At 34.1% G+C, this 26,793-nt stretch overlaps 4 protein-coding genes and 1 pseudogene across 4 annotated transcripts; 2 read left to right on the forward strand and 3 right to left on the reverse strand.

The window, feature by feature from the left end:
• Positions 1–1,626: 1,626 nt before the first annotated feature.
• Positions 1,627–2,130, forward strand: LOC137818039 (uncharacterized). The gene has a single exon (XM_068621260.1). The coding sequence runs from the start codon at positions 1,627–1,629 to the stop codon at positions 2,128–2,130; it is 504 nt and encodes a 167-aa protein (XP_068477361.1).
• A 3,898-nt stretch (positions 2,131–6,028) lies between these two features.
• On the reverse strand, positions 6,029–6,134 carry LOC137819923 (small nucleolar RNA R71; annotated as a pseudogene).
• Positions 6,135–8,202: 2,068 nt separating this feature from the next.
• On the forward strand, positions 8,203–11,472 carry LOC137818346 (phosphatidylinositol 4-kinase gamma 4-like). The gene is made up of 2 exons (XM_068621703.1): positions 8,203–10,266; positions 10,913–11,472. The coding sequence occupies exons 1-2, from the start codon at positions 8,863–8,865 to the stop codon at positions 11,288–11,290; spliced, it is 1,782 nt and encodes a 593-aa protein (XP_068477804.1). The 5' UTR covers positions 8,203–8,862; the 3' UTR covers positions 11,291–11,472.
• Positions 11,473–13,048: 1,576 nt separating this feature from the next.
• On the reverse strand, positions 13,049–18,388 carry LOC137818365 (uncharacterized). The gene is made up of 5 exons (XM_068621740.1): positions 15,445–18,388; positions 14,646–15,259; positions 14,276–14,485; positions 13,576–13,793; positions 13,049–13,448 (listed from the first exon to the last, which is right to left on the reverse strand). Exons 1-5 carry the CDS (start codon positions 18,218–18,220, stop codon positions 13,403–13,405), a joined length of 3,864 nt encoding a protein of 1,287 aa, XP_068477841.1. The 5' UTR covers positions 18,221–18,388; the 3' UTR covers positions 13,049–13,402.
• Positions 18,389–24,544: 6,156 nt separating this feature from the next.
• LOC137818251 (aspartyl protease family protein 2-like) lies at positions 24,545–26,527 on the reverse strand. The gene has a single exon (XM_068621551.1). It carries the CDS (start codon positions 26,252–26,254, stop codon positions 24,821–24,823), a length of 1,434 nt encoding a protein of 477 aa, XP_068477652.1. The 5' UTR covers positions 26,255–26,527; the 3' UTR covers positions 24,545–24,820.
• Between the last annotated feature and the right edge of the window lie 266 nt (positions 26,528–26,793).

Below are 26,793 nucleotides of genomic sequence, written 5' to 3' on the forward strand. Positions count from 1 at the left end.
CAAAATTAAATTATCCACTAGAATAGTCTAATTTGACTAACTCAAGTGTCAACTAATATGATAGCACCAAATTTACAGTTTTTTTTGGGAAAATTTACAAGATATTTGTAAAACTAATAAAAATGGAAAACTCAAGTTACATTGTATAAATTTTCTTATTAAAAATGAGGATATAAAAGTCATAAAAGGTTAAATTTAAAAAATGCAAAAAAAAAAAATCTATATTGTGAAAAGACAAGTTTAATGAACAAACAATGCTATTAAAATAAGTGTAGGAATTGAAATTATAAAAAAAGATACAGTGTTGGCATAAAACTGTCCATAATAATAAGAAAAAAATTGAAAATTACTCTTTTGTACTCTTTGACTGAAAAATTACATATTAAAATTCATTCTTTTTCATGACTTAAAATTATTAATAATCGAAGAATAAAAACTTTAAACAATATTTAAATGTAATAGAAATACTAACAATATTAAAATACTCTATTAAACTTTTTTATTCTTATCGGTTAAATATGATTGTATATTTTGATTTTATAGTTTTAGAAAATTTTAATAATAATAATAATAAAATGTTAGTTAAACGTATATCAAATGATAGGTGTACCGGTATGGACGAGACCGACCCCTCATCTCTCTGACCGAGATCCATCTGGCTGCCCGAGACCTCATCTATCTGACCGAGACCAAGGAACCTTGGCCGAGACCTAAGAAACTTGGCCGAGAGGACGAGGTCGACGGTCTACCTGATCGAGACCAATGGAATCCTGGCCGACAGCCGACCCATATTACCGTTAATGCTCAAACCAAGGTCAGTGAAGTTAATTCGTCATTAAGAATTAGGTAATACAATCATAAGCGGTATCCACTTCGATAAACGGGCCCAACAAAGTAGGCTCATTAGAATAATATAAATAGCGCACATCCCAAGGAGTAAGGTACTTCATTTATTATTGTTCACCTACCAGAACACCATCACCCGCTTTACTGACTTGAGCGTCGGAGTGCCTTCGCAGGTACCCCTACCATCCAGTGTTCACCCAAGATCGAGTGTCGAAGGAGAAGCAGGAGGACGAGAAGAATCTCAGTTCATCACCCAACAACCTGACTGACCGAAGGAAGGAGAAGAAGACTTCAATAGTTCTCTAGGTCCCATCTTCCTAGTAAGAATAATTGGCGCCCACCGTGGGGCCGAGAGAAACTAGCTGAAGGAAAAAAGTAGATGGTCTCAACCAGAAGCATGGAGAGAAAGACCAAAGCCGACCAAACAATGATGTTGTTGTCTCTTCAGAGAGAGATGGCCGAGATGAGAAGGAAAACCGAGGAAGCTGCTCAGAAAAATGAGCAGGAGCTGCAAGTTCTCTGTAGGGAGAACGAAGAGATGAAAAAGAAGCTGGGAGAGGGAGGACCTTCTGTCATACCGACGAACGTTGTCGGCAAGTCCTACACCTCTCCCCCTAACCCAGACGTGGCCGAGGGGACGAGAGGCCGACCCCCTCCCTGAGAGACCGAGATGGGCGACAAGTCGTGCCTAATCAGGTCCACCCAGACGACCCTGGCGGCCGACTCGACCCGCTGACATCCCTATATCAACACCATCATCGAAGTCCCTTTACCACCCATATGAGTATCTACACCTCGGATGACGTCGTTTTATGCCGAGTGTTTCCTACATCCTTGAAAGGAGCAGCCCTTAGTTGGTTCACCAAGCTCTCACCCAACTCCATCGACAACTTTGTCAGGCTCGTAGCAAAGTTCGAGACCCAGTTTGCGACTAGCCGGCCGCACCACCTAACCTCCATCGCCCTAGTAGGCATCCGCCAAGAGAAGGGAGAGTCGCTGAGAACCTTTGTCGATAGGTTCAGTAAGGTGGCAATGAGCATCCGGAATCTGAGTCCGGACGTTGTCATGCACCACATGTTGACAGCCCTACGTCCAGGGCCCTTTGCCGACAACCTGTGCATGCAACCGCCCGACAGCCTGGACGAGCTGAGGAAGAGGGCCGCTAAGTACATGCAGCTGGAAGAGCTCAGAGAATTCCGCAACCAGGCCCGCGCTGAGGCCGGCAGGGAGAAAAACAAAGAGGAGAAGGACCGCCAAGGGCGGCCGAACCAAAGAAATGACTGACGCTGAGACAACCGAGACCGGTCAATCCAGTTCTCAAGATACACACCCCTTACGACCGAGAGGGGAAGGATTTTGGACGAGGCCCGCAATGCCGAGCTGATCCCTTCTCCAAGGAAGGTGGTCAGCCCAAACAATGCCGACCAGAGAAAATAGTGTCGGTACCACCAAAACACCGGACACTCGACCAAGGAGTGTCAAGCCCTGAAGGATAAGATCGAGGAACTTATCCAGGCTGGGCATCTCCGCCGATTCGTCAGGAGTGGCCGAGACCCACCCCGCCGGGCGGACCCACCTAGGCGGACGAGGTCACCTCAACGTGACCGAAATGACCGAGATAACAGAGGCGACCAACAACCCACAAGGGACGATCCCCCGAAGGAACAACCCCCCCAGGGAGGCCGATAGGAAAGGTAACCGAGAGGTTATCAACACTATAGCCGGCGGCTTCGCCGGGGAAGGAAGTACAAACAACGCCCGAAAGAAACACCTGCGGACGGTACACCAGGTAAACGCGGTGGCATTCCGACCGAGGATTCCACCCATCACGTTAACGGATGACGACTTTAAGGGCGTGGATTATCGCCAGCAAGACGACCCGATGGTGATAGCGGTCAATATAGACCGATTCCCCATCCGGAAGACCCTTGTGGACCAGGGAAGTTCGGTAGACATCCTTTACTGGAAACTTTCAAGGCCATAAGGATAGCCGAGTCCGAGATGATGTCATACGACGATCACGTGGTAGAATTCTCGGGCGAGAGGGTGGGTACCAAGGGTTACATGCAAAAAATTAATTTATTATAACTATTTTTTAAATTTTATTATTTTTTATAAATATTTTTTTCTAACAAGTTTAAGTTCAATATTTTCATTAAGTCATTATTACTATCATTATTATTACAAACGGAAACACAGACGCTATCGCATCTATATCTGCATTTTTTTATTTATGTATATATTTATGTTTTATATTAAAATTCTAATAAACAATGTTATTGTTCGCATACTTATGTTAACAATCCTTATGTTAACAATATAAATAAATTTATAGTACATTATGAATAAAAAATGTCGTCATCATTATGTAAAATTATTATATCCTAAGTGTCAATTGACTTAACCAATACGAGTGATTGATCATTCTTTCATTTTCTTTTATTTATTTGTTTTCATTAAATTGATAATTATTAATAAATATAAAATATTGAATATTTTTTTCCTTATTGTTATATTATCACTTTGGAAATGTTAATAATAAAAATAAAAAAAATATGGACACATAGGCACATGAACAATAATGTCAATCTTCATTTATGTTTAATATTAAAATTATAATAAACAATATTATTATCTGCATTTTTTATTTTTATCATTTGTAAAAAGTTTTAGATTTTTCTCATTCTCATAATTTGTACTAAATAAATCTCATTAAAACTGACTTGGTTCAATTGTGTTTATTCAGATCCCATATTATATAAAATAAATATCTTGTTTTATTGCACAAATTACTAAATATTTTAAGATCAACAAACAAACTTCTTTCAAAGCCTAAAAATTAGAACTTAAACCAAAATTGATTTGAATTACATTTTTTTTTAATTTTAAAGACAAAGCAAGTAAGGAAATTATTTAATTCAATGGATAAAACTAAACAACTACTAAAACAACAGAATTTTGAATATTAACAAAAATTACTGCACGAAAATAATATATTTATTAAATATTAAAGATAAAAAAAAATAGAGCTATCACTTTCAACATAAGAGTGACCACAAATTAAAGAAAAAGAAAAATATCCCATTTGAAGATGGGATAGGATCAATCGAGAGAGGAATTGTGAGGGTTGGGGCGTTGCCTCCTTCTGATGGTGGTGCAAGAGAGACTCTTGGCGAGTGTGTTAAATTCCGCCATTTGAAAAATTCTACTAGTTTTTGTTTTGTCTAAACTCAAAAGAACGTGGAGATAAAAGGGTTAAAGGAAAATATACAATTTTACTAGGTTCGGTGACCTTCTAGGAAGTCATCGTGTTGCACCTCTTTTTGTATTTAAAAAGAATAATAAAAAATGGACAACTTGAAGACAACGAGAAAATACAAAGTTGAAGTATTGAAAACTCGCCCAAGCAAGATCATTCTAGAGGCAAACTTGTTCTTAGGAGAAAACTTACCCAAGACTCGCTCAGGCTAACTAAGTGAGTTCACTCCAATGAAGTTGAACTTTTTCTCATAAAACTTGCTTAAGCAAGTAATATCTCACTTAAGCGAGATGTCATTTAACCTACATCGAAATAGGTTAAATAGAATGTGTAAGGTGGAACCCTAGATGACAAAGGAGAAAATCCTAGAGGAGGCAGCGGTCAAGAAGAAACACCATAAATCTTCTTTTCTTGGTTTCCATGCTTGTAATGGCTAATATGAGTGGCTAAGTCTTCCCTTTGGGATTGAGAATAATTTATTCAAACTCTTATGTATTGAGGTGATATTTATTTATAATATTTTGTTCTTGATTGGGATTGGTATTATCATTTTATTCTTAAAGTTTGAATCTTTATTCATGATTTTGATCCTTAGATTTGACTATAAAGTACTATTAAGCATCTTACCTAAATAATAATGCTTAATTAACATATTTGAATCCTAGGAATAAATTTGAAAATGTTAATTGCTTTATAACATATGTTCGTAATAATAAGAAAAATTTTATAAATATGCGAGAAATCAATATTTAGGAGACAATTTTAATAATTTTGTATGCAATGAATCAATATGAATTATTTTTATATGTGCATCAATGTCAATCAAGATGGAATGTTATATGTTTTTATTCATTGAAAATACAGAGTAAGAAGGATTAACCCTAATCTCAATCAAGATGGAATGTTATATGTTTTTTTTCATTGAAAATACAAACGAGTAAGAAGGATTAACCCTAATCTCAATTTTATCAATTGTATCATCTAAATCATTTACTTTGTTTTTATTTAAATTTCTTACATAAATTCCTAATACCAACAACCTTTCTTTCAAAAAAACTTTGACATATCTTTTTATATTTAGTGAATATTATACTTGATATTTTATAATTGTTTCTTGTAAGTTCGATATCTGTCCTTAAGGATAATTTATTACTTATGACTCATCATACTTGTTGAATTTAAAAGCCATCAAGTTTTTTATGGCGTTGTCAGGGAACCGTTTTAATTTTAGAGTACGAATTTCTAAATATTGTGAATTTTTTTTTTTTTTTGTATTTTTGTTTTTTTTTTTGTATTTATTTCAGATTTGTTTTAAATTTCATATTTTATAAATTTTATTGTTTTTATTGCTAGTTATTCCTTGTGTTAATCCTTGAGTGAGATATCTTATATAATATTAAGAGGACATGTTTCTAAAGATCAATTGCAATTTGAATTGGAAATTAAAAAGGCAACTAAAAAAAAATAGTTAAAAAGAGAAAAGAAAAGCAAGGAGAAATTAGAGAAGAATCACCAACCATTTCTACCCTTCACATTGAAATTTTTCAGGAAGAAAACAACATGCCTGAAGAACAACCACACCCCAGAAGAACACTTGGTGATTACGCTATGCAACAGGGCCAAGACATATTTCTAGTATTGTAATACCTGCTACCATTAAAGCCTTGGAGAAGAAATATGCACCTCAGTTTGATCTGTACCCATCAATTTACAACATTGGACCATGAGGATCCATATACACATTTGTCTACATTTTATGAGTTGGTGGAAACAATGGGCTTTCAATCAGATGATATAGAGTTCGTTTATCTACATTTGTTTCCTTTTTCATTGCTAAAAAAAGCAAAGGAATGACTCAAATCTCATCCAAATCAGAGCCTCACTGGTTGGCAAGATGTAGAGGATGACTACCCCGCTACATCAAAGCAAAGTCTAATATTTCTATGTTCATATAAGGATCTGATGAAGTCTTTTGTGAAACATGGAAAAGATTCAAAGTGATGCTGAGAAAATGCCCAAATCATGGGTTTGAAGATATTGCACAATTGAACATTTCATAATGGCCTTAGATCTTATACAAAAATGTTTCTAGACGTTGGTGGTGGTAGTACAATGATGGTTGTTGATGTTGAATAGCAACACAGATTATTAATGCATTGGCATCAACGAACTATCAAGCCCATAATGATAGACAAAGTTAGCAAAAGAAAGGGATGCATGATTTTAATATTTCAGATGCAATTATGGCTCAAAATAATCTTCTACCACAGCAAATTGAAGCATTGACTGCCAAAGTGTCTAAAATGTCACAATAATTACAAGTTGTTTAGTTTTGTCAAAGTCAACATCAACCAATAAGGTGTGATTTCTATGGAGGTGACCAACCAAATGGTCATTGTTCTTACCAGAACAATCCATCACAAGAGAAGATTAATTATATGAGCAACCAAGGAAGACAAGGTGATTTCTCCAACAACAATTATCAAAATAATATGCATCAAGGTTGGAGAAACAATTAGAATCAAGGTTTTGAATGAAAAAAAATGCTAGTTCATCCAATAGACAACCTCCTTTTCAACAACAACCATTTTATCCTTCAAGAGAAAAAAAAAATGTGCATATAGAAGAAAAAAAAAGAAAAAAGAATATGAGAATCTAGAAAAGAGTATTCCCATTATGAATCTACCTTACTCTATAAAAAAATGATAAAGAACCACAATTTATCACATTTCTTGATATCTTCAAGAGAAATTGAATGTACATCAAATACAATAATCATTTAACACCACAAGAAACATTTTAATTTTTAATAAAATCTCATATACATTTCATAAATATATAATAATAATAATAATAATAATAATTTAAAAAACACGATTAAATAAAACAATAAATAGGTAAAAATAATTGATGCAAAATCTTTAAAGAAAAATTGATAGTTTTTTAAATACAAATACTGGTTGGCTACAAAAATGGACATAAAATTACATATTGATATATTTTGTTTGAATAAAAATATTATATTTAAAAAGTATACGTACATATTAGAAGTTTTAATGGAAAATAACCATAAAATTCAATAATGTAATAATTTAATAATTTTGAATTTTTTCACTAGTCAATATTCAACAATGGAACAACAACAAATTAACAAATTAAATTATTACATTTAAAACTGATTAGAAATTTTTCAATGTATGGAATAAAATGTCATTTAAAGGCTAGATCTTTCACTACACACTCCTTGATAAATCTTCTTAAAAATAGATCATGTTTTTTCACTGTCCATTTGTTTTAAGATTGTACATAAGGAAAACATTTATAACTTTTAAATAATAAAATACTTATTTTGTATTTAACTTCAATTTTTCCCTTTTAACTTATAATATTACCTACAAAAGTGTGTAATTCTTTTTCATTTTGTAATATTTATAGCCATTTTAAAAAAATGCACCCATTCTAAATTAATTTCAAGAAAACTGATTAGTTAAATGCTTGTACTTTATAGATAATTTTCAATAGTTGATATTTTATCACAATATTTTATAATAATTAAAAAAAATTAAATATTCATGAATTAAATTGAATTTTTGTTCTGCTAAAAATTAAACTGACAGTGTATTATGTATTCAAGAATTCACACTAATAAAAAAAAATAATTCCAATAATTAAATCATATATTTCATTTCCAATAACCACTAATTTATAAAAAATGTTGTACATAATTTTTTAAAAATATATTAACTTATAAAAAAAAACACTCTATACTCAAGTACTATCGACCGTTAAGGAAAGAGGCGTGAGTGACATGACAGTAGTAAAATGATGAATAATGTCCCTGTCACTATCACTTCTGTCATTGCTAACGTTATGAACTTTTTTTTAATATTTTTTTAATAATTGTTTATTCCTAAAGTGTGTGCCTGTGAGAACTACATGCAACGGCTTCTCCGAAAATACCACCAATAATCACTGTTCGTGTGCGAAAGAAATGGACAAAAAGAAAAAAAGAAAAATACAAATAAGAAGGTCTCTACTAGGTATAGGTATACGTGTACGGTATGCTGTATAAATCCTTATGTTTTGATGTTTTTTGTACGCCAAAAGCTGTATACTAGTAGTTGTACACCAGACGTATACGCGCGTCTTTCTTGTTCTGCAATCCATTTTTTTCTCTCTCTCTTTTTCTATCTCCCATTTGTGTTTCTTGTTTTTGGTCAGAGTCAACAATAACATAACAACTCTTCCCTACTTTCCCGAGTATTGAATAGAAAACTCTTCCACAACTCCATTAAGAAAACCACCCCATTACTTTATTTCGCATTATTCGGGTAAAAGGTTCAAACTCTCTGCTGCTTCTACTTCTGCTCCCCCAGGGTAAGAATCTGCTTTCTCTTGAGTTTGTAGCAATTGATTCTGGCCCTTTTGTGATTGGATCCAAATCCTAGAGCTTTTCTCTGCTGGGTGGCTTGATTCTGGGTTTGGGTGGGGAAATGATGGGAAATTAGGGCTTGGGTCTGGAATTTTTCATCATTTCTTACGGAAAATTGTTCCTTGTGTGCATACTTTGTTAAAGTTTCATTTTGAGCTTGTTTGGTCATATGGGTTGGTGGTTTGTGTGTCATCTCACAACCCAGGCAGCTGTAATTGTATAAATCCCATGGCTGTGTTATTGTAAAAATTGTAGAAATTAGGGTTCAGGCTTAGGTGAAAGCCTCGAGCTTCTTTGTTTTTCATCGCCTTAATCAACCTTAAGAATGTCTTCTGCTGGTGTCACCATCCTTAGCCCTGTTCCAAGGGAACTATTGTTGTTCCCAGATGGATACCATTGGTCCCCACTGCACTTGTCATTGGATCCTGGGTTTATTTTCATATATCTCTCCCATTCTGGATCTTTGACTCCGATGCGAGTCCTTCCGTACGATACCATTGAGTCGGTGAAACTCAAAATCCAAAAGGGGCTTCCTTCATTGACAAACAAACAAAAGTTGGTTTGTGATGGGCGGGAGCTAGCGCGGAGCAATTCCCTGCTGAAGGACTATGGGGTGACTGAAGGAAATGTTTTGTATTTGGTGATTAGGCTGTCGGATCTCCAGACCATCAGTGTGAGAACCTCTTCTGGAAAAGACTTTACTTTTCAGGTGGAGAGATGCAGAGATGTTGGGTATGTTAAGCAGCAAATTGCGAAAAAGGAGAAGCATTTTGCTGATCCTGAACAGCAGGAGGTTGTGTGTAACGGGGAGCTGCTTGAGGATCAGAGGGTTATTGATGATATCTGTAGTAAATATAATGATGCAGTGATTCGTCTTTTTGTTAGAGAGAAATATGGAGAAGTTAGTACAGGACAAGATGAGTTGTCCGTCAAGGCGAGGGAGTTGAATGGTACAAAAGATTACGATGTTAGTGAAAATAATTGTAGGAGAGAACTTGATGTTAGTAAAGAAGATCCGGGAAGAGAGGATGAAGCTGCTGAGCAAATTGTCCCAAGGAAGACTGTTGATAGAAATCTTCTTTTGGAGCCTGTCATTGTTAATAAGAAAATTGAATTAGCTTCAGAGATTTGGAATATGATAAACTTTACATATGAAGGACTAACCAGTGGAAATTATCCAATCAGATCTGCAGAGGGTACAGGGGGAGCTTACTTTATGCTTGATTCAACCGGGCAAAAGTATGTAGCTGTTTTTAAGCCCATTGATGAAGAGCCAATGGCTGTGAATAACCCTAGAGGTTTACCTTTCTCAGTAGATGGTGAAGGCTTAAAGAAGGGTACGAAAGTTGGTCAGGGTGCATTCAGGGAAGTTGCAGCTTATATTTTAGACCATCCAATGAGTGGTCGTCGATCATTATTTGGTGATCAGAAGGGCTTTTCTGGGGTTCCCCCGACTGTTCTGGTTAAGTGTTTGCATGAAGGATTTAATCATCCTGGGGACTTGACTACTAAGCTTGGCTCCTTGCAAATGTTCATGGAGAATAATGGAAGTTGCGAGGATATGGGTCCTGGGGCATTTCCAGTGAAGGAAGTGCATAAAATTACTGTTCTGGACATGAGACTCGCAAATGCAGATAGACATGCTGGGAATATTTTGATAGGCAAAGATGATGAAAATGACCAGGCTGTTTTGATTCCAATTGATCATGGATACTGCTTGCCCACTAGTGTAAGCACCTTATTTTTATTGTTCAGTTCAGTTCAGTTGTTGTTCTTATTTTTATGGATCAATTGTTCTCTTTTAGTGCATCTTATGATATGCTTTATAGTGCTCTTGGTCTGAAATGCTTAAACTTGGTTTTCTGGTTTTGGGTGGTAAATGTTTTATTTACCGATTGCAGAATTCTGCTGCTCTTGACCCAATATATATTCAATCAAGTTTTATTTATAATATAACTTTCAAAAGGTTTATTGGCTGGGGTTATTTTTAGAATACATTTGTTTTTTTCCCTTTTCTTTTTTACTGAATTGTGCTACTGTAGATCTTTTTCCTTGCATGTCAGCAAGGACATGTCTTTTCAGGTGCTATTCCTCTCACTATTATGTTCATTTCATAAAAGTTGTTATTTTGGATAGACTGCATGTATTTTGAGAGGTGGGAAACATTATTCTCTTGGTGCAATTTCCTGTTTCTAAAGAAGCATGATTCATGTAGCTGACCTCTCCCAAGGCCTTGATGTTTTTATAATTACAAGTTTTGAAAAATGTTATATTATATTATCTTTTCTTTTTTTTTCTTGTTTGGTTGGAGTAAAGGGTTTAGTGATATTTTGTGTGGATTCTCCCCTGAATCTTTGTTTTTGCCATTCCAACAGTTTGAAGATTGCACCTTTGAATGGCTTTATTGGCCCCAAGCTCGCCAACCATACTCCCCTGAGATCATTGACTATATAAGGTCACTGAATGCCGATGAAGATATTGCCCTTTTGAAGTTTCATGGATGGAATCTGCCAGTTGAATGTGCCCGCACGCTTCAGATCTCAACCATGCTTCTGAAGAAAGGAGTGGAGAGAGGGATGACACCCTTTGCCATTGGAAGCCTAATGTGTAGGGAATCCTTGAACAAGGAGTCTGTGATAGAGGGAATTGTAAAGGCAGCTCTGGATTCTGTTCTTCCTGCCACAAGTGAAGAAACATTTCTGGATGCTGTTTCTGAAATCATGGACCAACACCTTGATGAGATTCTGTCATAGAAGTTGGTATATAAGTAATATTTTGTATAATTGTTTTCCAGTACATATCTATAGCTCAAATGGTTGTTTTTACATTACTTCATGTATGCCTTCCTAGATCTTGGCTTTTAGTATTTCCAGCATTTCACAAATTCTTTCATTGATATTTACCTTTTGACTTCTATAAATCCTTTTCCTTTTCATTTTATAGCTTCACCTTGCTTCAGATTGGATACACAATTTTATAATTTATAGAAATTTTGAATATGTTGGATTTGTCATATCAATGTCAACTAAAAGGACTGACCTACACAAATCGATAAATAGAAAAATAGTTTTATGGACATCATTGATATTTGTTGAAAAATAGTTCATATAGATTAAGAAAAATGTTGGTTGAGTGATAATTTTTGTTAACAGAAAAAAAATATTTTAGTATTAGCAAAAAACTTATTCATGTTGACAAAATTCTAGTTTTTAAGTTAATTTAGAAATTAATTAATTTTAAAAAATAATTAAGTTAATATCACTTATTCTTTATATTTCAAATTTTTTATCTGAGCAATATTTATTATTTTAAAGTATATCAAATTCTTTATATACATAAATCATCTTCTAAAAATGTCTCATCCAAACTGATACTAACATTGTGTTAACTATCATTAATAAGTGGAAATTAATGTCTGGATCATAAGATATGAAATCATTTTCTACCCTTAAATCATTGAAATGCTAACTTTCTAAAGCACATTACAAGGATTTGCTCGATCAAAATTTTCAATAAAAACTAAAAAATTGAACTTTTTCGTAAGCCAAAATTAATTTATGAATAATTCAAAAATAAAATTTTAAAAAATTAGAACTTTCGTAAATTAATTTTAACTTTTGACGAATTTTCCTTGTAGAGAAGTTTTTCAGCCATAGCACAAGTATTCCAGCTTCTACAAAGCTTAAATAAAAGCCATGCAGAATAATTAATACCATTTTTGTGAAGAAATAATACTTTTCAAAGCATTAATTTTTGCAGGGGTGCTTAAAGGTACTGAAGTGGAAGATAACTGCTGCTGTGATATAACGTTGGAGGTGGAATCGTGGCAGTGACAATGCAACAGATTAAAATATCAGAAAATTGCGTCCTCCCATCAAAATTGACTTTCCTTCGCAGGAAAGATGAGATTTTGGAGAAACCAATTCTTCAAAGTTATTAAACTGTCTTAAAACTTACAATGGAGAGTTTTTAATCAAAATTTGGGTTGGAAACAGGTAACCTTATATTAAGTATAGTTAAAATGTTATAGTAAAATTGTCTAAAAACTTGTAATATTTTTTCATTTATTTTGAATTAATTAGGACACAGTTATATGCACAAACTACATTCAATCTAGCTTTCATATCAGGAATACAGAACTGCACAAATGTACGAAGAGATACCATTTTAGAAATTAAATATTAACCATACAATTAGAAAAATATAAATTGGCTTTTGACAGAAAACATAGTTGGCAAAGTTGACAAAGTTATTCAACTTTGACGAAATTATTTCATGCTAATCAGCATTTTTGCTTTTAAAAAGGATCCGCAGCCAGCTGAAAATTGAAAGAGTTTTATTCTAAACAATAAATAGTACATGCATGAAAATTAATGTAAAAGACATTCATAAGGTCATGTTATCAAAATCCAACATACATATATGAAAGGTTTATTGATTTTTATAATAAGTTATGGATTTTAAATGGTGAACAGAGTAATAAACTTTCTACACTTGCATGGCTATAAAACTTTATTGTAAAGAAGCTTTCTATTTTCCATGTCAAAATAAATCAAAAGTCCCACTTCTTGCTTTTTCTACACGTGGAGCTCTAAGTTGATAACTACATTTTACTCAATATATACAAATCAACTATGATTTGCGTAGGAAAAACAAAGTACAAAAACCAGAAGTTTGAAGGAGGTTACCACATCTCACTGATGATGTGTTCTCTCCATCTCCTCGTGAGTAGGAAAATCTGGTCAAAAATATTTGTTCCGGAAGCAAGAAAATTTCCTTGCTTTGTGAAAGGTTTTTATGTGCCTGTGTTCAATGTTTGGGTGGAGGACTTTTCACTGTCTTGAACTGGTCACATTGCTGAAAGTTTAAGAGCCATCACCCTTTCTGGATTTCTTCAACTTCCGCTTTAACCTTTAAGATACAAATGAAACCACTAAATATTGTATACACAATGATGAAAAACTTCACAGATCTGAACTTGTAATGTTGTGTATTCCATACCACTGAAGAATTGTGAAACTAGAAAGCAAATAGTTACCTCTTGAAGGAGCGGTCATTAAAACCAAATACTCCTTTCATTAATGTGTTTATGTCCACAGATCGCTCTTTCATCATCATATCGTGATACATTTTGCTGCCAATCTCTGTAATCAGTTCCTCCACTTCTTCTAGTGGTTGGTCTATATTAAGGTGAAGTTCGCCTTTCTTGATGACGGTAACACCAAACCCATTTGCTTTGGCCTCTCGAAAAGCATCCTATAAAATGCAATAGAAGTTCAGATAACATCCATATAATTTACACCCCCTTAAAGACAACATCAACAATGCCTTGTTCTACCAGGTGAGATCTGCCATATGATATGGATCGTACTACATTAAATTTTTTTAAAAATCAAAGCTTTTGGAATAAGAAAAACCTCCTAGCAGAATCCCCCCTCACTCCCCAGAAAAAACATTAAAGGGTGTTAATGCATATTATCTGCACAATAAAATACTGCTTGGGACAGGGCAATTAACCCAAATCATCAAGAGATCTAAAGCTATCTCTGTCAAACCACTACAGTAATTTTTCTAACAAATACATTATCACATTCTAAAAATCTATGAAACCAGTAACACGCCAATGGTACCTCCCTTCACAAATTGCCTGCTGCGTTTGGCAAGAATCTGCCATGCCATTTCACATTTGGTGCCTCCATTTAACAATACAGATAACATTGGTGAGAGCGCACAAATACCTTAGGAGGTCGTGCAACTACGAAGGCATTGCCATTTCCCAGCATTTCCATATGAGCCTGAATTATGTAACAAAGATTTTTGCAGTCACTGGGATCTTGGAAAGCAATCACATGAGATGGCTTAGGTTCCAATTCAAGATCTCCAGCCATCTCCAATGAATAAAGTCCTACTTTCTGTTCTCCCTCCTCAACTGTGTACAATTCGATGCACTAACAGAAAATAATCAAATTAATTCAGCATCAATGGGCAGAAAAATAGAGCAAATCTGGAATTATCATTCAAATACACAACTGATATGTCATCTGTAATTTGATGTGCGCTAGTGAACAAGTGGAAACTGGAAACCAAGAACAAAATGTATACACGTACCAGTATGTGTGAAAGATCTAACCACCATAAGTAATCTTGCTCTTTGTCATCTGCATATTCACGATACTTGCTAACCACTGCTTGAGGACCAAACAACTCCATCTCTCTTTTAATCTTGTTGAGTTTCTTTTCCATGAAACTCTTATTCCTATCAGGGAGTTTGTCCATTAGATCAGCCGCTTCCTTTATTTCTTTTTCAGTGATCCAGCGATCCAAATCCTTCCCCATATCCTTCATTACGGACTTTACTTCTGGGTCTGTCTCATCATTGTAACAGTCCAAAAAACCTTGGGACCATTTCTTCGTGTGCTGCCAATATTCCTTCCCTGATTTTTTGCCAGCTTTAACAGAACCATCACTTCCTTCAATGATAGTCTTGGGATTTTTCAACTTCTTATTAGGCACTGTAGAGCCATCAAACTTTTCTTGTGAAGAGGAATCAGATGATGTTATAGCAAAACCACTCTCATCCTTCTTCACTGGATTCATATTTCTGGTGGAACCTATCTTTCTTTCATCAAGGAATTCATTTAGAAACTCGGGAATTTTCTCTACTGCAGGCCCTTTCCAGCGTGGTATGATTTTCTCTGGTGGGTCATATATGCTAATGCCATCTAGAGGAATTAAAAGACAGCTATTAGCATCATGTTTAAATTTATTCAGAAGAAAATGCTAGTTAATATATTTGGGGAATTTCCAGGAACATACTAATCACAAAAAGAAGTTGTTAAAATCATTTCAAGAAATTAAAAGTTGATCAAATACTCTATATCATATAATTTCAGAAACAGGTACTTACCTGCTCCATAATCAAGATTTTCAATATTTGAATGTAGCCATTCATGTACGTAAGAAAGTTTCATATTCTCTTTCTCCACTTTTTTCTCAAGACCTCTGAAAAATGTGTCCTTATCTTCATCACTCATTAAGTGAAATGGATCCCTTTCAGACAGCTCATTCTCGCGGACCCGAAAGACAATATCTCTAAGATGATCATCCTGCATCCAGTCAAGTTCTCCACCATCCCCAACACCACTAAGTGACTCCATCTCAGTGAGCATATCTAAAGGTTGATCGACTCTATCTTTTGCAGCCATGTAGTTATTTCTAAATCCCGCTCTAATTTGCTTCACTATTGGCTCAACTTCATGGAAGTTTTTCTCAAGCCAGTTTTCTGTCTTTCCAGACACCTTTGTTTCTGTACTAATGTCATTAACTTCATCTAAAGTGGTACCTGAATTAAGATGGTTTCTTATTCCAGGTTCAACACCAGCAACTTCTGTTTTGCCTAATTCCTTATTCTTCTGATCAGAAACTTCAATAGAATTTATGCCAGGCTTAGAATCTGATAATCCATTTAAAGCATCACTCCTGATTTGCTCAACTTTGAGGAGGTTCTTGTCCGTACTGATGCCGTTGAATTCATGGTCTAAAGTGGTGTCATACTTTTGAAGGTTTTCTACACCAGGTTCAACACCAGAGTCTTTGAAGTAGTCATCCTTCATTGGGCTAAATTCCTTATCCTTAGGATTAGAATCTTCACTAGGTTTTGTGGCAGGCTTAGAATCTGATAATCCCTTTAAACCATTACTAATGATATGCTCAACTTCGAGGAGATTTTTCTCTGGCCAATTTTTGGGTGTCCCACTTGTACCATTGCCATTAACTCCACAGTCTAAAGTGGTCTCAGACTTTTGATGGTTTCCTGTGCCAGGTTCAACCCCAGAATCTTTGCAGTCATTCTTTATTGGGATTAGTTCCGTATCCTTCTGAGTAGAATCATCTTGAGCATTTATTACAGGCTTAGAATCCAATGTTCCATTCAATGTGCCACTTCTTGACCCAGTTGTGTTCATCTTCAAGTTCTGGCTTTTCTGGTCCGTAAAGTCAATAACACTTGAAGACTTCAAATCAGCAATACTCTCTTTCACAGATTTAAGTTTAGATACTGTGTCAGCACCAGGATTTTGCTTGTCATGTTTTGACGAAAGATAATCCCTAGCTTCCTTAACAGACCGTATGATCCTGTGTTTCTTCTTCACAGAATTTTCATTTGTCACAGATGAACCATTAATAAGAGTATCTAAGGGATTGTCATTTTCTTTATCCTTCAGGTGCACATTATTCTCAGAAAATTCTATTTCCTTTTTCTTGATTTCCTTATCACCAGAAACTATGACATCCGAAGCATATTCATTGCCTTCATCTGCAGGAACTACCTCATGCAGGACTGAATTATCAATGTTCTCTGGGACATCAACAGAAGTTGATTGCATAATGACATCTATCGTTTCCCTTGCAATTTCATTTTGATTATCACTTAAGCTGTCATCTTGTTCGCTCTTCTTTTTAATGAATTCATTATCATCAGATGATTTCTTAATCACCGAGTCATCCATTTCCAAATCCTTGTTAACTACAACACTATCTCTTCCCTCAATTTCCCGTGCCTGCCTAGCCATTTCTTTTATTTCTTGAACTTTATAATCTACCTCCATGGATATAGTTTTTATTTTATCAGACGAATCACGTACTACCAGTTTATCAGAAGATCCCTTAGCTTTCAAAATATTACTCCTTAGTTGTTCCTTATCTAACTTAGGCCTTTTTATGTCCACCATCAGAGTCTCCGAAGGTTCAACAATAACTTCAACAGCACCCTTCACCAACTTCTCTTTCTCCTTTCGCGCCTTCATCTTCCTCCTCATCATTTCCTTCTCTCGTGCTGTATACTCCACCTCCTTATCTCCTTCTCCAAAAGCAAATAACTTCTTCACCCCCCACATAACAACCAACCCATATAACACATACCTCCCAACCCTGGAAAGCCTAGGAAGCAATTGAGGCTTCGCAACAAAACCTTGGACAGCCTTAACAAAACCACCCTCCTCCTTACCTTGAACCACAAACTTAGCCACAGAACTATTCCTTGCAATCACATTGTTCCCACTCTCCATCTCCCTTGCCATGTTCTTAGCATTCAAAATTTTACTTCTCACTTCAGGGAAGTCCCCAATCACATCCCTCCTAACCTTGCTTCTTTTCAAAATTTCTTCTTCGTCAACAAACACCCTCTTGACACCTCCAAGGGAATCTTCATAAATAGTGAACACAGGACCAGACCCTACACCCCAATACTCAATATCTCTCTTGTACTGGTCAACCCAACTCTCGAACTTATTCCACAAAACAGATTCACCCAAAAGCTTGGACTTTGTTTTTTCAGCTTCAACCACACTGTCAACAACGGAAACCCCCTGAACCCCTACACCACTCTCTTCAACGCCATTACCAGAAACAGAAAGAGGGTCGTTGGGAATCTGATTAGGGATTACCTTGTGATCGCGGAGAATCTTCTTCCTCAGGGAGTTGCGGCGCTTGGTGGGGCGGCCGGAATGCGCCCAAGTTTGAAATTTTACGGCGGTGGAGCGTGATAGGTAAAGTGGGAATGGGGTTCTGCGAAATGGGGATGTGGGTTTGTCATAGTTTGGTGAGAATTTGCGGTTTAGGGTTTTGGGGTGGCAGAAAGAGGGGACTGAAAAGTTGGTGGGGTTTGAAATTCTGAGAATGTCCATGGATGAAAAACAAGGTTACAAGGAAAGAAATGGTGAGAGCATGGTTAAGTTTAATGAAGCTTTTTGCTTAACTGTGTATGGAGATTGCAGATAAACCCCAAGCAAGACGATAACGCCTTGCACTGAACAAGCACTACGTCGTTTTTGTTATCTTAAAATGGTCACACATAAATTACATAATTTATGAAGTGTTAAAGATTAATTAATAATCTAAATCAACAATTAACTACCTCTAAAATATGGTTTTAGTCCAATATTTTTATGTAGATGAATTTGATTGAAAAAACGTAAATTAAGTTTTTTTTTTCTTTAAAAATCCAATATTTTTTTTCTTAAAGTTAACTGTAACTAAATCAACATACTTCTTAAAATATGAATATCAAACTCAATAATATTTTTTGCAAATAATCTGTAAGTACAAAAAAAAATTCCTCTCTCCATATTCCATCAAATAATCTTACCTTTTAATTGCTCTAAAAACCACCTTTAACTACTTCTAAAATCACATACTAAGATTACTTACTATTCTGTATTACAGATTTTCTCATGTCTCATAAAGATAAACTTTAAAAAGATAAATCTGTTAAAAAAAAATTAAATTTATATGAATAAAAAATGCAGGCACGTAGTCCTTTTGGTTCCTAATATTTATGAAAGTTAAAATTTTATTCTTAAAAATATTAGGTAAAAAGTTGAAAACAAAAATTTTTATTTGAAATATGTTCTTACAACAAAATAGAGAACACTCGAATAAGTTTACAATAGTAACTTCTTTCACGGATCTTTCAATCTTGGGCTTCTCTAAGTTACTCCTCAGGTTGGGCTATCTCGTTTCTTCTCGAGCTGGATTTTCTCAGCTATTCCTTGGACTGGATACTCTCAGTTTCTCCTGGGGTTGGGCTCTCTCGTCTATTCCTGGGATTGGATGCTCTTGGCTTCTCTTGGGGCTGGATGTTTTCAGCTTCTCCTCCACACAGATGGGTGGGTGGACCTACAAGGCGCTCTGATGCCAAAGTCAGAAATGATTTTATATTCATCAGATAAAAATCATTCTTGCTTAGACCTCCTATTTATACAGTTTTCTTAATAGGTTTTCACTTTACCTTTGAACTTTTTTCTACACCGTTTTATTATTTACGCACTCCTAACACTAACGCAGATTTTTTATCTAATTTGAGTCTAGTTATAATAATAATATATATATATATATATTTTAATTTTATTCTTTTATATATTTATTGGCATAACTTTCGGTTATTTCGACGTAGTTATCGGTTAGCCTACCAGGATAAAATATTTTAGGAAAAATGTATACAATTAAGTATATCTATCTATAAATCTATAAATAATACAAATAATTATCTATAAATTTATAAATAAGGAAATTTTTTGACACGTGTCAATTATAGCAAATAATTTCAGAAACCTTAAACCTTTGAAACCCTAATCCTCTTTGTTCTCCTTTTCATTTTTCAAAGAACAGGTAATCCTTTTATCATTTTTTGTCATTTTTTTTTACCTGTTTTTATATTTTATTTTATGTATTCTTATATTTTATGCGTTCTTATATTTTATGTTCTCTGTTTATTGGGTTGTTCCAGTATTATTATCACTTCTGTTCCGTTCTAAATCTCTTTTAGCATTTTTTTTTAACTTTTTTTTAGCATCCATATCATATTGCTTGTGTTTTTTTAGCGGTGTCTCTAGTTTTTTTAATATTTTCTATCTTTGTTTGTTGGGTTTTTTCAGTATTATTATCACTTTGTTCCGTTTCAGATCTCTTTTATCCTTTTCTTGAGCATCTATATGATTTCTGTTTAGATTGTTTGATGCAATTTTCTCAGTTTTTCTATTTCTATTGTGAAATATGCATCTCTTTTTTGCATTTTTTTCTAGTTTTTTTAATATTTTCTATTCTCTGTTTGTTGGGTTTTTCGAATATTATTATCACTTCTGTTTAGTTCTATATCATACATTATTTGTTTTTGTTTTTTTTACGTTTTCTCCAACCTTTTTTTACATTTCATGTTCTCTGTTTGTTGGATTTTTCCAATATTATTATCACTTCTGTTCATTTTCATATCTCTTTTATCATTTTTATTAATTTTTTATCATCTATATTATTTATGTTCAGATGTTTGCTGCAATTTTCTCCGTTTTTTTTCTATTTCTATTATCACTTCTGTGAGTTCCAGATCTCTTTTATTGTTTTTCTTAATTTTTCTAGCATCTATATCATGTAGGTTTATTTTATATTTTCGGTCCATTTTGTTCATGTCATTTACTGTTTGTTTTTAAGATTGTGATGTTACTTTTTTCTTCATCTAATTTGACCATTTAATCAACTTTCATCTTATCTTTAAAGTTTTTTTTCTTTTGTATTCACATTTTTTTCATTTATCTTTTCTGTCTATTTTAGTCATCTCATTTATGATTTGTTTTTCACTTTCTGGATTCCAGTATTCTATATAAAAAAAAAAAAAAATCAAGATTCTACATCTAAAAAGACTAATATGTTCTCAACTGAGTTAGTGTGAAATGAGTATACATATAAAGACACTCCATATTTAAGTTAGTGTCTCTATTAATGAATAATTAATGTTATGGGATATTTTCTAAATCCGTAAAATGTGATAATGAATTTTGATTTGTATGGGTTTGGATTAATATGTTCATTAACTCTAATGATATATTATTCATATAATTATATTTATCCATTTAATTTTAATAATTGTTTTTTTTTTATGTAAGTGAGTGGTGTGCTTTTTGTGTGTGAAGAATTCTCAATCTACCGAGTACATATATAATATTTTTCCTTTATTATATGCTACTTTTAGCATAAAAATATTTAAAAAATTCATGTACAACTAATATTTCTCTTGTATTATTAAATGCCTGTTTGTTTCCAAGTGTTGAAAGTTGGAGTGGATGGAATGGAAAGAAAGTGCAGATTTCAAAATTTTAAAAGCTAAAAGAATACGGAAAAATGACAAATTTTTTATAACCTAAACTTCGAAATGATTTGCGGAGAAACACTGTGCATTACAAAAAGATATTTGGTTATATAAAATTATATAGTCGATTACTATTTTAATATTTATATTTTTTATAATAAAATAAGTAAATTAAAGTAAAAATATTAAAATAATGCATTAAATCAATTAAGTTATTTTTAAAATATTATTTTGCATATTACTTTTTAAATATATTAATGCAAAAAAATAATTATACCGTGTGAATCAAATCATCTACTATTTTTTATTCAAATTCACTATCTTCCTTTTAATCTAAATAATCTCAATTTTCACTTTTTTTTTATCAATTCATAATTTTTTTTCTTTCTCAAATTCATTCTCCAATACAAATAAAACATAATATTAAATCCTTACGAAATTTTAATACCATTAAAATCGTAGCCTTTTCTTTATTAGGTAGTTTGATCTACCTAATAAAATTGAATTCTTGCACCAAGTATGAAAATAAGTTTATAGAAAAAATGTGACTATAGGTTAATAATGCGGCAAAGAAGGGATTTGTTTTTGAATAAATTATCTGTTTGTTTTTTTGTCTCTAGTTCAGAGTCGTAAGAATTTAATTAAGAGTGAGAATATTTTTGGACAAAAAGAAATAATGGTAGTCTTGGGCACTGTTCTTCAATGCAAAGCATAATATTTTATTGAATCCAACACTTTTGTCTTATACGCTCTATAATTAAAGTACCATGAACTTGCGTCGGCCCGTCTTCTCCAAACAAACAACATTTAGAATTTTTACGAATGTTCATCCTTCCTCCTTCAATTATTCAACATGTTTTGCACTTTATTACAGATACATTTCTAAATTATAAATTCTAAAATTCAATAATTTATTTTTAAATAAAGCTCTAAAAGTGTTCTAGTATGAAAATAGAACTGAGAGAACTATAACATTTTTTCTTGATTGGTTGATCGTCTTTATTTTATTGAACGACTTCCTTTCTTTTTTTTTGTTGTTTTCTCTTTTTCAAAAACTCTCAGTTCGAATGATACTTGTAAAAGACACTCTAACCATTAAGTAAGATCTTGATATTAGGTGTAATCAATGTGTGATGATGACGTACATTTTTCTCGACACTCATGACCTATGATTATCATGAACTTTTTGTCATTGAGTCAAATTAAAATTTTGAATCATAATTAAGAACGTATTATCTAATATTTAATCATTGTTTGGTCATATTAATCTTCAATTAGACTTAATGAATTTGATCATGTCGATTAACACTTCAGACATCGAGACCTTCATCTTTTGTCCGATACCGAACCGGTAGAAAAAATAACACAATTTAAATCCTTTAAACTTCAAATTATTTCCGTACTTTTATTAGAAAGAAGATACTCAAAATCTGGTCTTTATTTAAGAAAACTTGTCCTTTTTGAACTTGCTTTGGGAACACATTTAAGAAATTTGTACAAGAGATTGAAGAAAGAAAAGGAAGAAGTGAGTGTTTGATGTTGGAATTTGAAAAAAAATAAAAATGAAATGTACTTGTACTTCTGCAGTGACTTGGTGCTTTCTCCGGTATAAAAAGTCTCTTTCACAGGTTTTAGAATCAAAAGACATGGAAAAAAATAATTGCTGTGCTCTTTCCTAACGTATCTTCTAATTAACCATTTGCCATTTTAATTTTCTCAGTTTCTGAAAGGCCATGTTTCAATTACTTTTCAACTTTTTTGCATCAGACTAATTACATGCAAATAATTACAGAACAAAATGTTTAAGAAGATAACAAAACATTTTTTTAATTAGTATAAAAAATATTTCTAACATGAATTTTTTTCCCACTTTGTGCTAATTTAGTTTCTGTGAATGAATTTAATCACTGTGTACAACATCTAAGAATTAAATTGATTAGAAATTTACTATAGGAAGGAAAACCTATTTCATGCAAATCATCAGGGCAAATCTTGGTTGTAAACTTTAATTTATGATCAATTTTGTCTGTAAAAATTCTGAGATGTTTTTGACTAAAATTTAGATAAAAAGCCTGATTTAATATAATTTATTTACTATTTTTAAATTCTTTTTGTTAGATTGTTATCTAGATTTTATATTTAAGTAATTTTAATATTATTAAAGTAAACTTGTCTGATAGGATATCTATCATAGTAAATTATATAACTAGTTCATCAAGTGCATCTTAATATATAAATTTCCTTCTTAAATAACATTTAATAAAAAGAAGTTTTGATTAACAATAGTCATAGGTATAATATTGTGAAGAATAAATTATAGAAAAGTTACATTTTTTTTTCTTAAAATGCTAATAAATCCACTCATAATTTTAAAATAAATATTCATTTTTTATGTTTGTTTTGAATAAAATAAAATGATATTGATATTTCATATACTTTTTTTTTTTACTTTTAAAGTTCTATTTTAAAATTTTGTTTAATTTTTTATCAATATAATATTCTAAAATAAAATAAAAAGGAATATCAATTTATTAAAAATATAAAAAAATCAATATAATTTATTCAATTTATAGAAAAGATAAATGCTTAAACATTAGAGAAGAGAGGAGATTTAATTAAAACATAATAAAGACAAATATCAATTTTAAAACTAAAGGGATGATGAGTGGTGTTATCGAAAGGGTGGTGGGATCTAGAGAACGGTTGTTCTTCCACTCTCTTCGGTCAGTCACGGTCTCATAGGCGGAAATGGAACTTACAATAGACACTTCAACGCTCAAGTCAGTTAGAGTGTCGACCATTGGATGTCAGAGTATAGTAGATAATGACGTACATGGTTCTTGGGGTTTGTGCTATTTATATTACATTAATGAACATTTGTTAATGGGCCGGATTAGAACGTTAGTTCGTGTTTAGGATTGTGTTAAACAACCCTTAATTGTTGATTAACTCTGCTGACTTAATCACTCATGCATCGGTGAATACAAGTGTTATATAATATAACCTTTAATTTCTCCTAAATTATTAGCCATGTACATTTTATATTAATATATTTTATTATAATTTAATAAAAAAAACAAAACGTATAATTGTCATTATTCTTCACGTTATAGTCAACATATGATTCAGCGGAAAATAATGAAGATGACCTCCGTGATTGACGATTCACAATCTCACACACTCTTTTCTACCTTCCTTAGATGATATCATATTTTTACATTTTCATAATTAAACACTTTCATTACAATTTAATTAAAATATAATTATAGTGAAATATTTTTACACAATCAAATTTAGATTATTACATTACTAGAAGTTGCTATTTCTAGTACAAATTTGGTGTCATTTTTTAAATTGAAAATAAACAATATTTAGTAAAATGGGATCCTATTTTTTTCCCTTCATATTAATTTTATAATGCATATATAAGAAATACTATAAGCAACATCAATACATAGTAATTTGTAAGCACTTAACGAGCTAATCACTCTTTTTTTACCACTAATCAACATGTCATTAGGTAAAACGATGAAAATTAATATCTTCATTGGTCTACTAATTTCCCATAAATAGTAAAAAAAAGAGAGAAACAGAAGAAAGTAGAGGGAAAGAGTTGTTCCCAAAACCCTACTCGCATCACATTCCATCACGCGCACCCTCTTGGGGCAAATCCGACCCGAGAACCCGCCAAATCGAACACGACCCGAAACCCTTGCTGTTGAATGTTCCCAATAATAGAAAGCCCACTCATCGTTCCGGCGAAAGCAAAGCAGAATCTGCCGCTATTATCCACCGGAATGAGATAATTCGCCGCCGGAAACGACACGTCGGCACCGCGGAAATGCATCACCACGGTTGGAACCTTAACTTCCGATATCCCCGACAGATCATAACACGTGTCGAAAAGCGAGAACTCGGGCGCGCGCTTCAAATGAGAAGCTCCAACCCGAAACGCGTCTCTGAGAGCCACGTAAGCAGGTCGCGTGAGGCGGGTCACGGAAGTCCCCGAGTCAATAATCACTCCACCATTCCCGGTCGAATCAAGCCGAAAGAGTGAAGCCGAAATGCCCCGAACCGGCGCGCCGCCAACGCTAATACCGAGTAACTCGAGATAGTAAAAGGTATCTAGTTTAGGGTTATTAATTATAGGAGTGAACCGCGCGGTTCGCGAAACGGCCGAGTCGCCAAACACAATTGAAGACGGTTTGGCGGGAGCGGTTCGATCGGTTAAACAGTAGGAGAATTTGTTGTTGAACCGGGTTCCGGCTTGGGTTGGGAACGACAACCCACCGCGACCTAGGCCCAACAAACCTGCGGCGCCCACAAAGAGGCCCTCGTTGTCGTGGCCGCAGCCGAGGGCAACACGCGGGACTTGGGCTCGTCGGAATGTGAGGGTTTCCATTGAGAAATCGCCGAACGTGAACGACCCGTCGCCGTAGGAAACCTGATACTGGCAATTGCTGCTTTTCCTGCTGCATCCCGGCGAGTCAAGGCTGCGGCACAGGGGGGAGGAGCAGGATATTCCGGCGAAAGATGAGGACTTCGAGGGATCGAAGATTTCGTCGGTTTGGGAGTAGCATTTGGCGCAGGGTTTGCATTGGAGCCAAACGACGTCGCTTCCAGTGTCAAGGACCATGTAGACATACTTCGGAGGAGTTCCCACGCCTAGGCGCGTGAAGTATTCACCACTACCCTGTGCGAGACCCGAAATGACAGAGCTGCTGAAACCCGACCCGGAAGTGGTAGGTCGGGTTTGGTTCAATGCGGCGAGGGAGGAGAGGCTTTTGACTCTAGCGGCGTCCCGTTGGAGCCTAAAGTGGAAGAGTTGGGAGGGGGTTTTGTTGAGAGAGAGCGCGTCTATGTGGTGGACGTTAACGGAGATGGTGTCCGGGTCGGGTTCCGAATCGGAGCCTAAGGTGGTGGATTCGGGCCAAGAGAGTGTGGGTGGGTTGGGGAGGTTACGGAGAATGAGGGTTTGGGATTTGAGTGGTTCAGTGTAAGCGGCACAAACACAGAAACACATGAAGAAGGTTAGCAAGGAAGAGAAAAAATGGTACTTTACTTTCTCTTCCATGTTCATTCTTGCAGAGTTACCTGAGAGGAAAATGGGACAAGAGTCTCTGAGAAGGAAGCCAATTATATAAAGAAGATTTTTTTTGGAACTGTTCTCATTTTGTATTCCATTTACAAATTCAGTTAATTTCACTGTTGTGGGGAATCAATAATTTTTACCTGTAGAAGGAAGAAAGTTTGAGAAATTGTAAAGAATAATTATATCACTTGTATATAACTTGGTTTTAGTGCTTGGTTAGTGAAAGTTTGACTTGTTCTTCTGAAAAGTGGTGGGGAACTTTGTAAAGGTGTGTGTGAATTTGTTTATTTCAAGTAATTATTAATACTTTGTGCAAAACTTTGAAATGAAGACATTATAATACGTAAAAGCTAAAATAAACTGATTCATTTCAACACTCAATTCTTTATGCAGAGTGCAGTAAATGGAGTGGGCCATGTTTGCTTCTTCCAATTGGATTATCTTCTTGTTCTTAAAAGATGTACCAATGTGAATGTTTTGAACATTTAAGTGTTATTCCTACAGTGATGATGGAGTGAAGAAAAAGG

This window comes from Phaseolus vulgaris, chromosome 10, assembly GCF_000499845.2.
Source record: "Phaseolus vulgaris cultivar G19833 chromosome 10, P. vulgaris v2.0, whole genome shotgun sequence".
Lineage (NCBI taxonomy): Eukaryota > Viridiplantae > Streptophyta > Magnoliopsida > Fabales > Fabaceae > Phaseolus > Phaseolus vulgaris.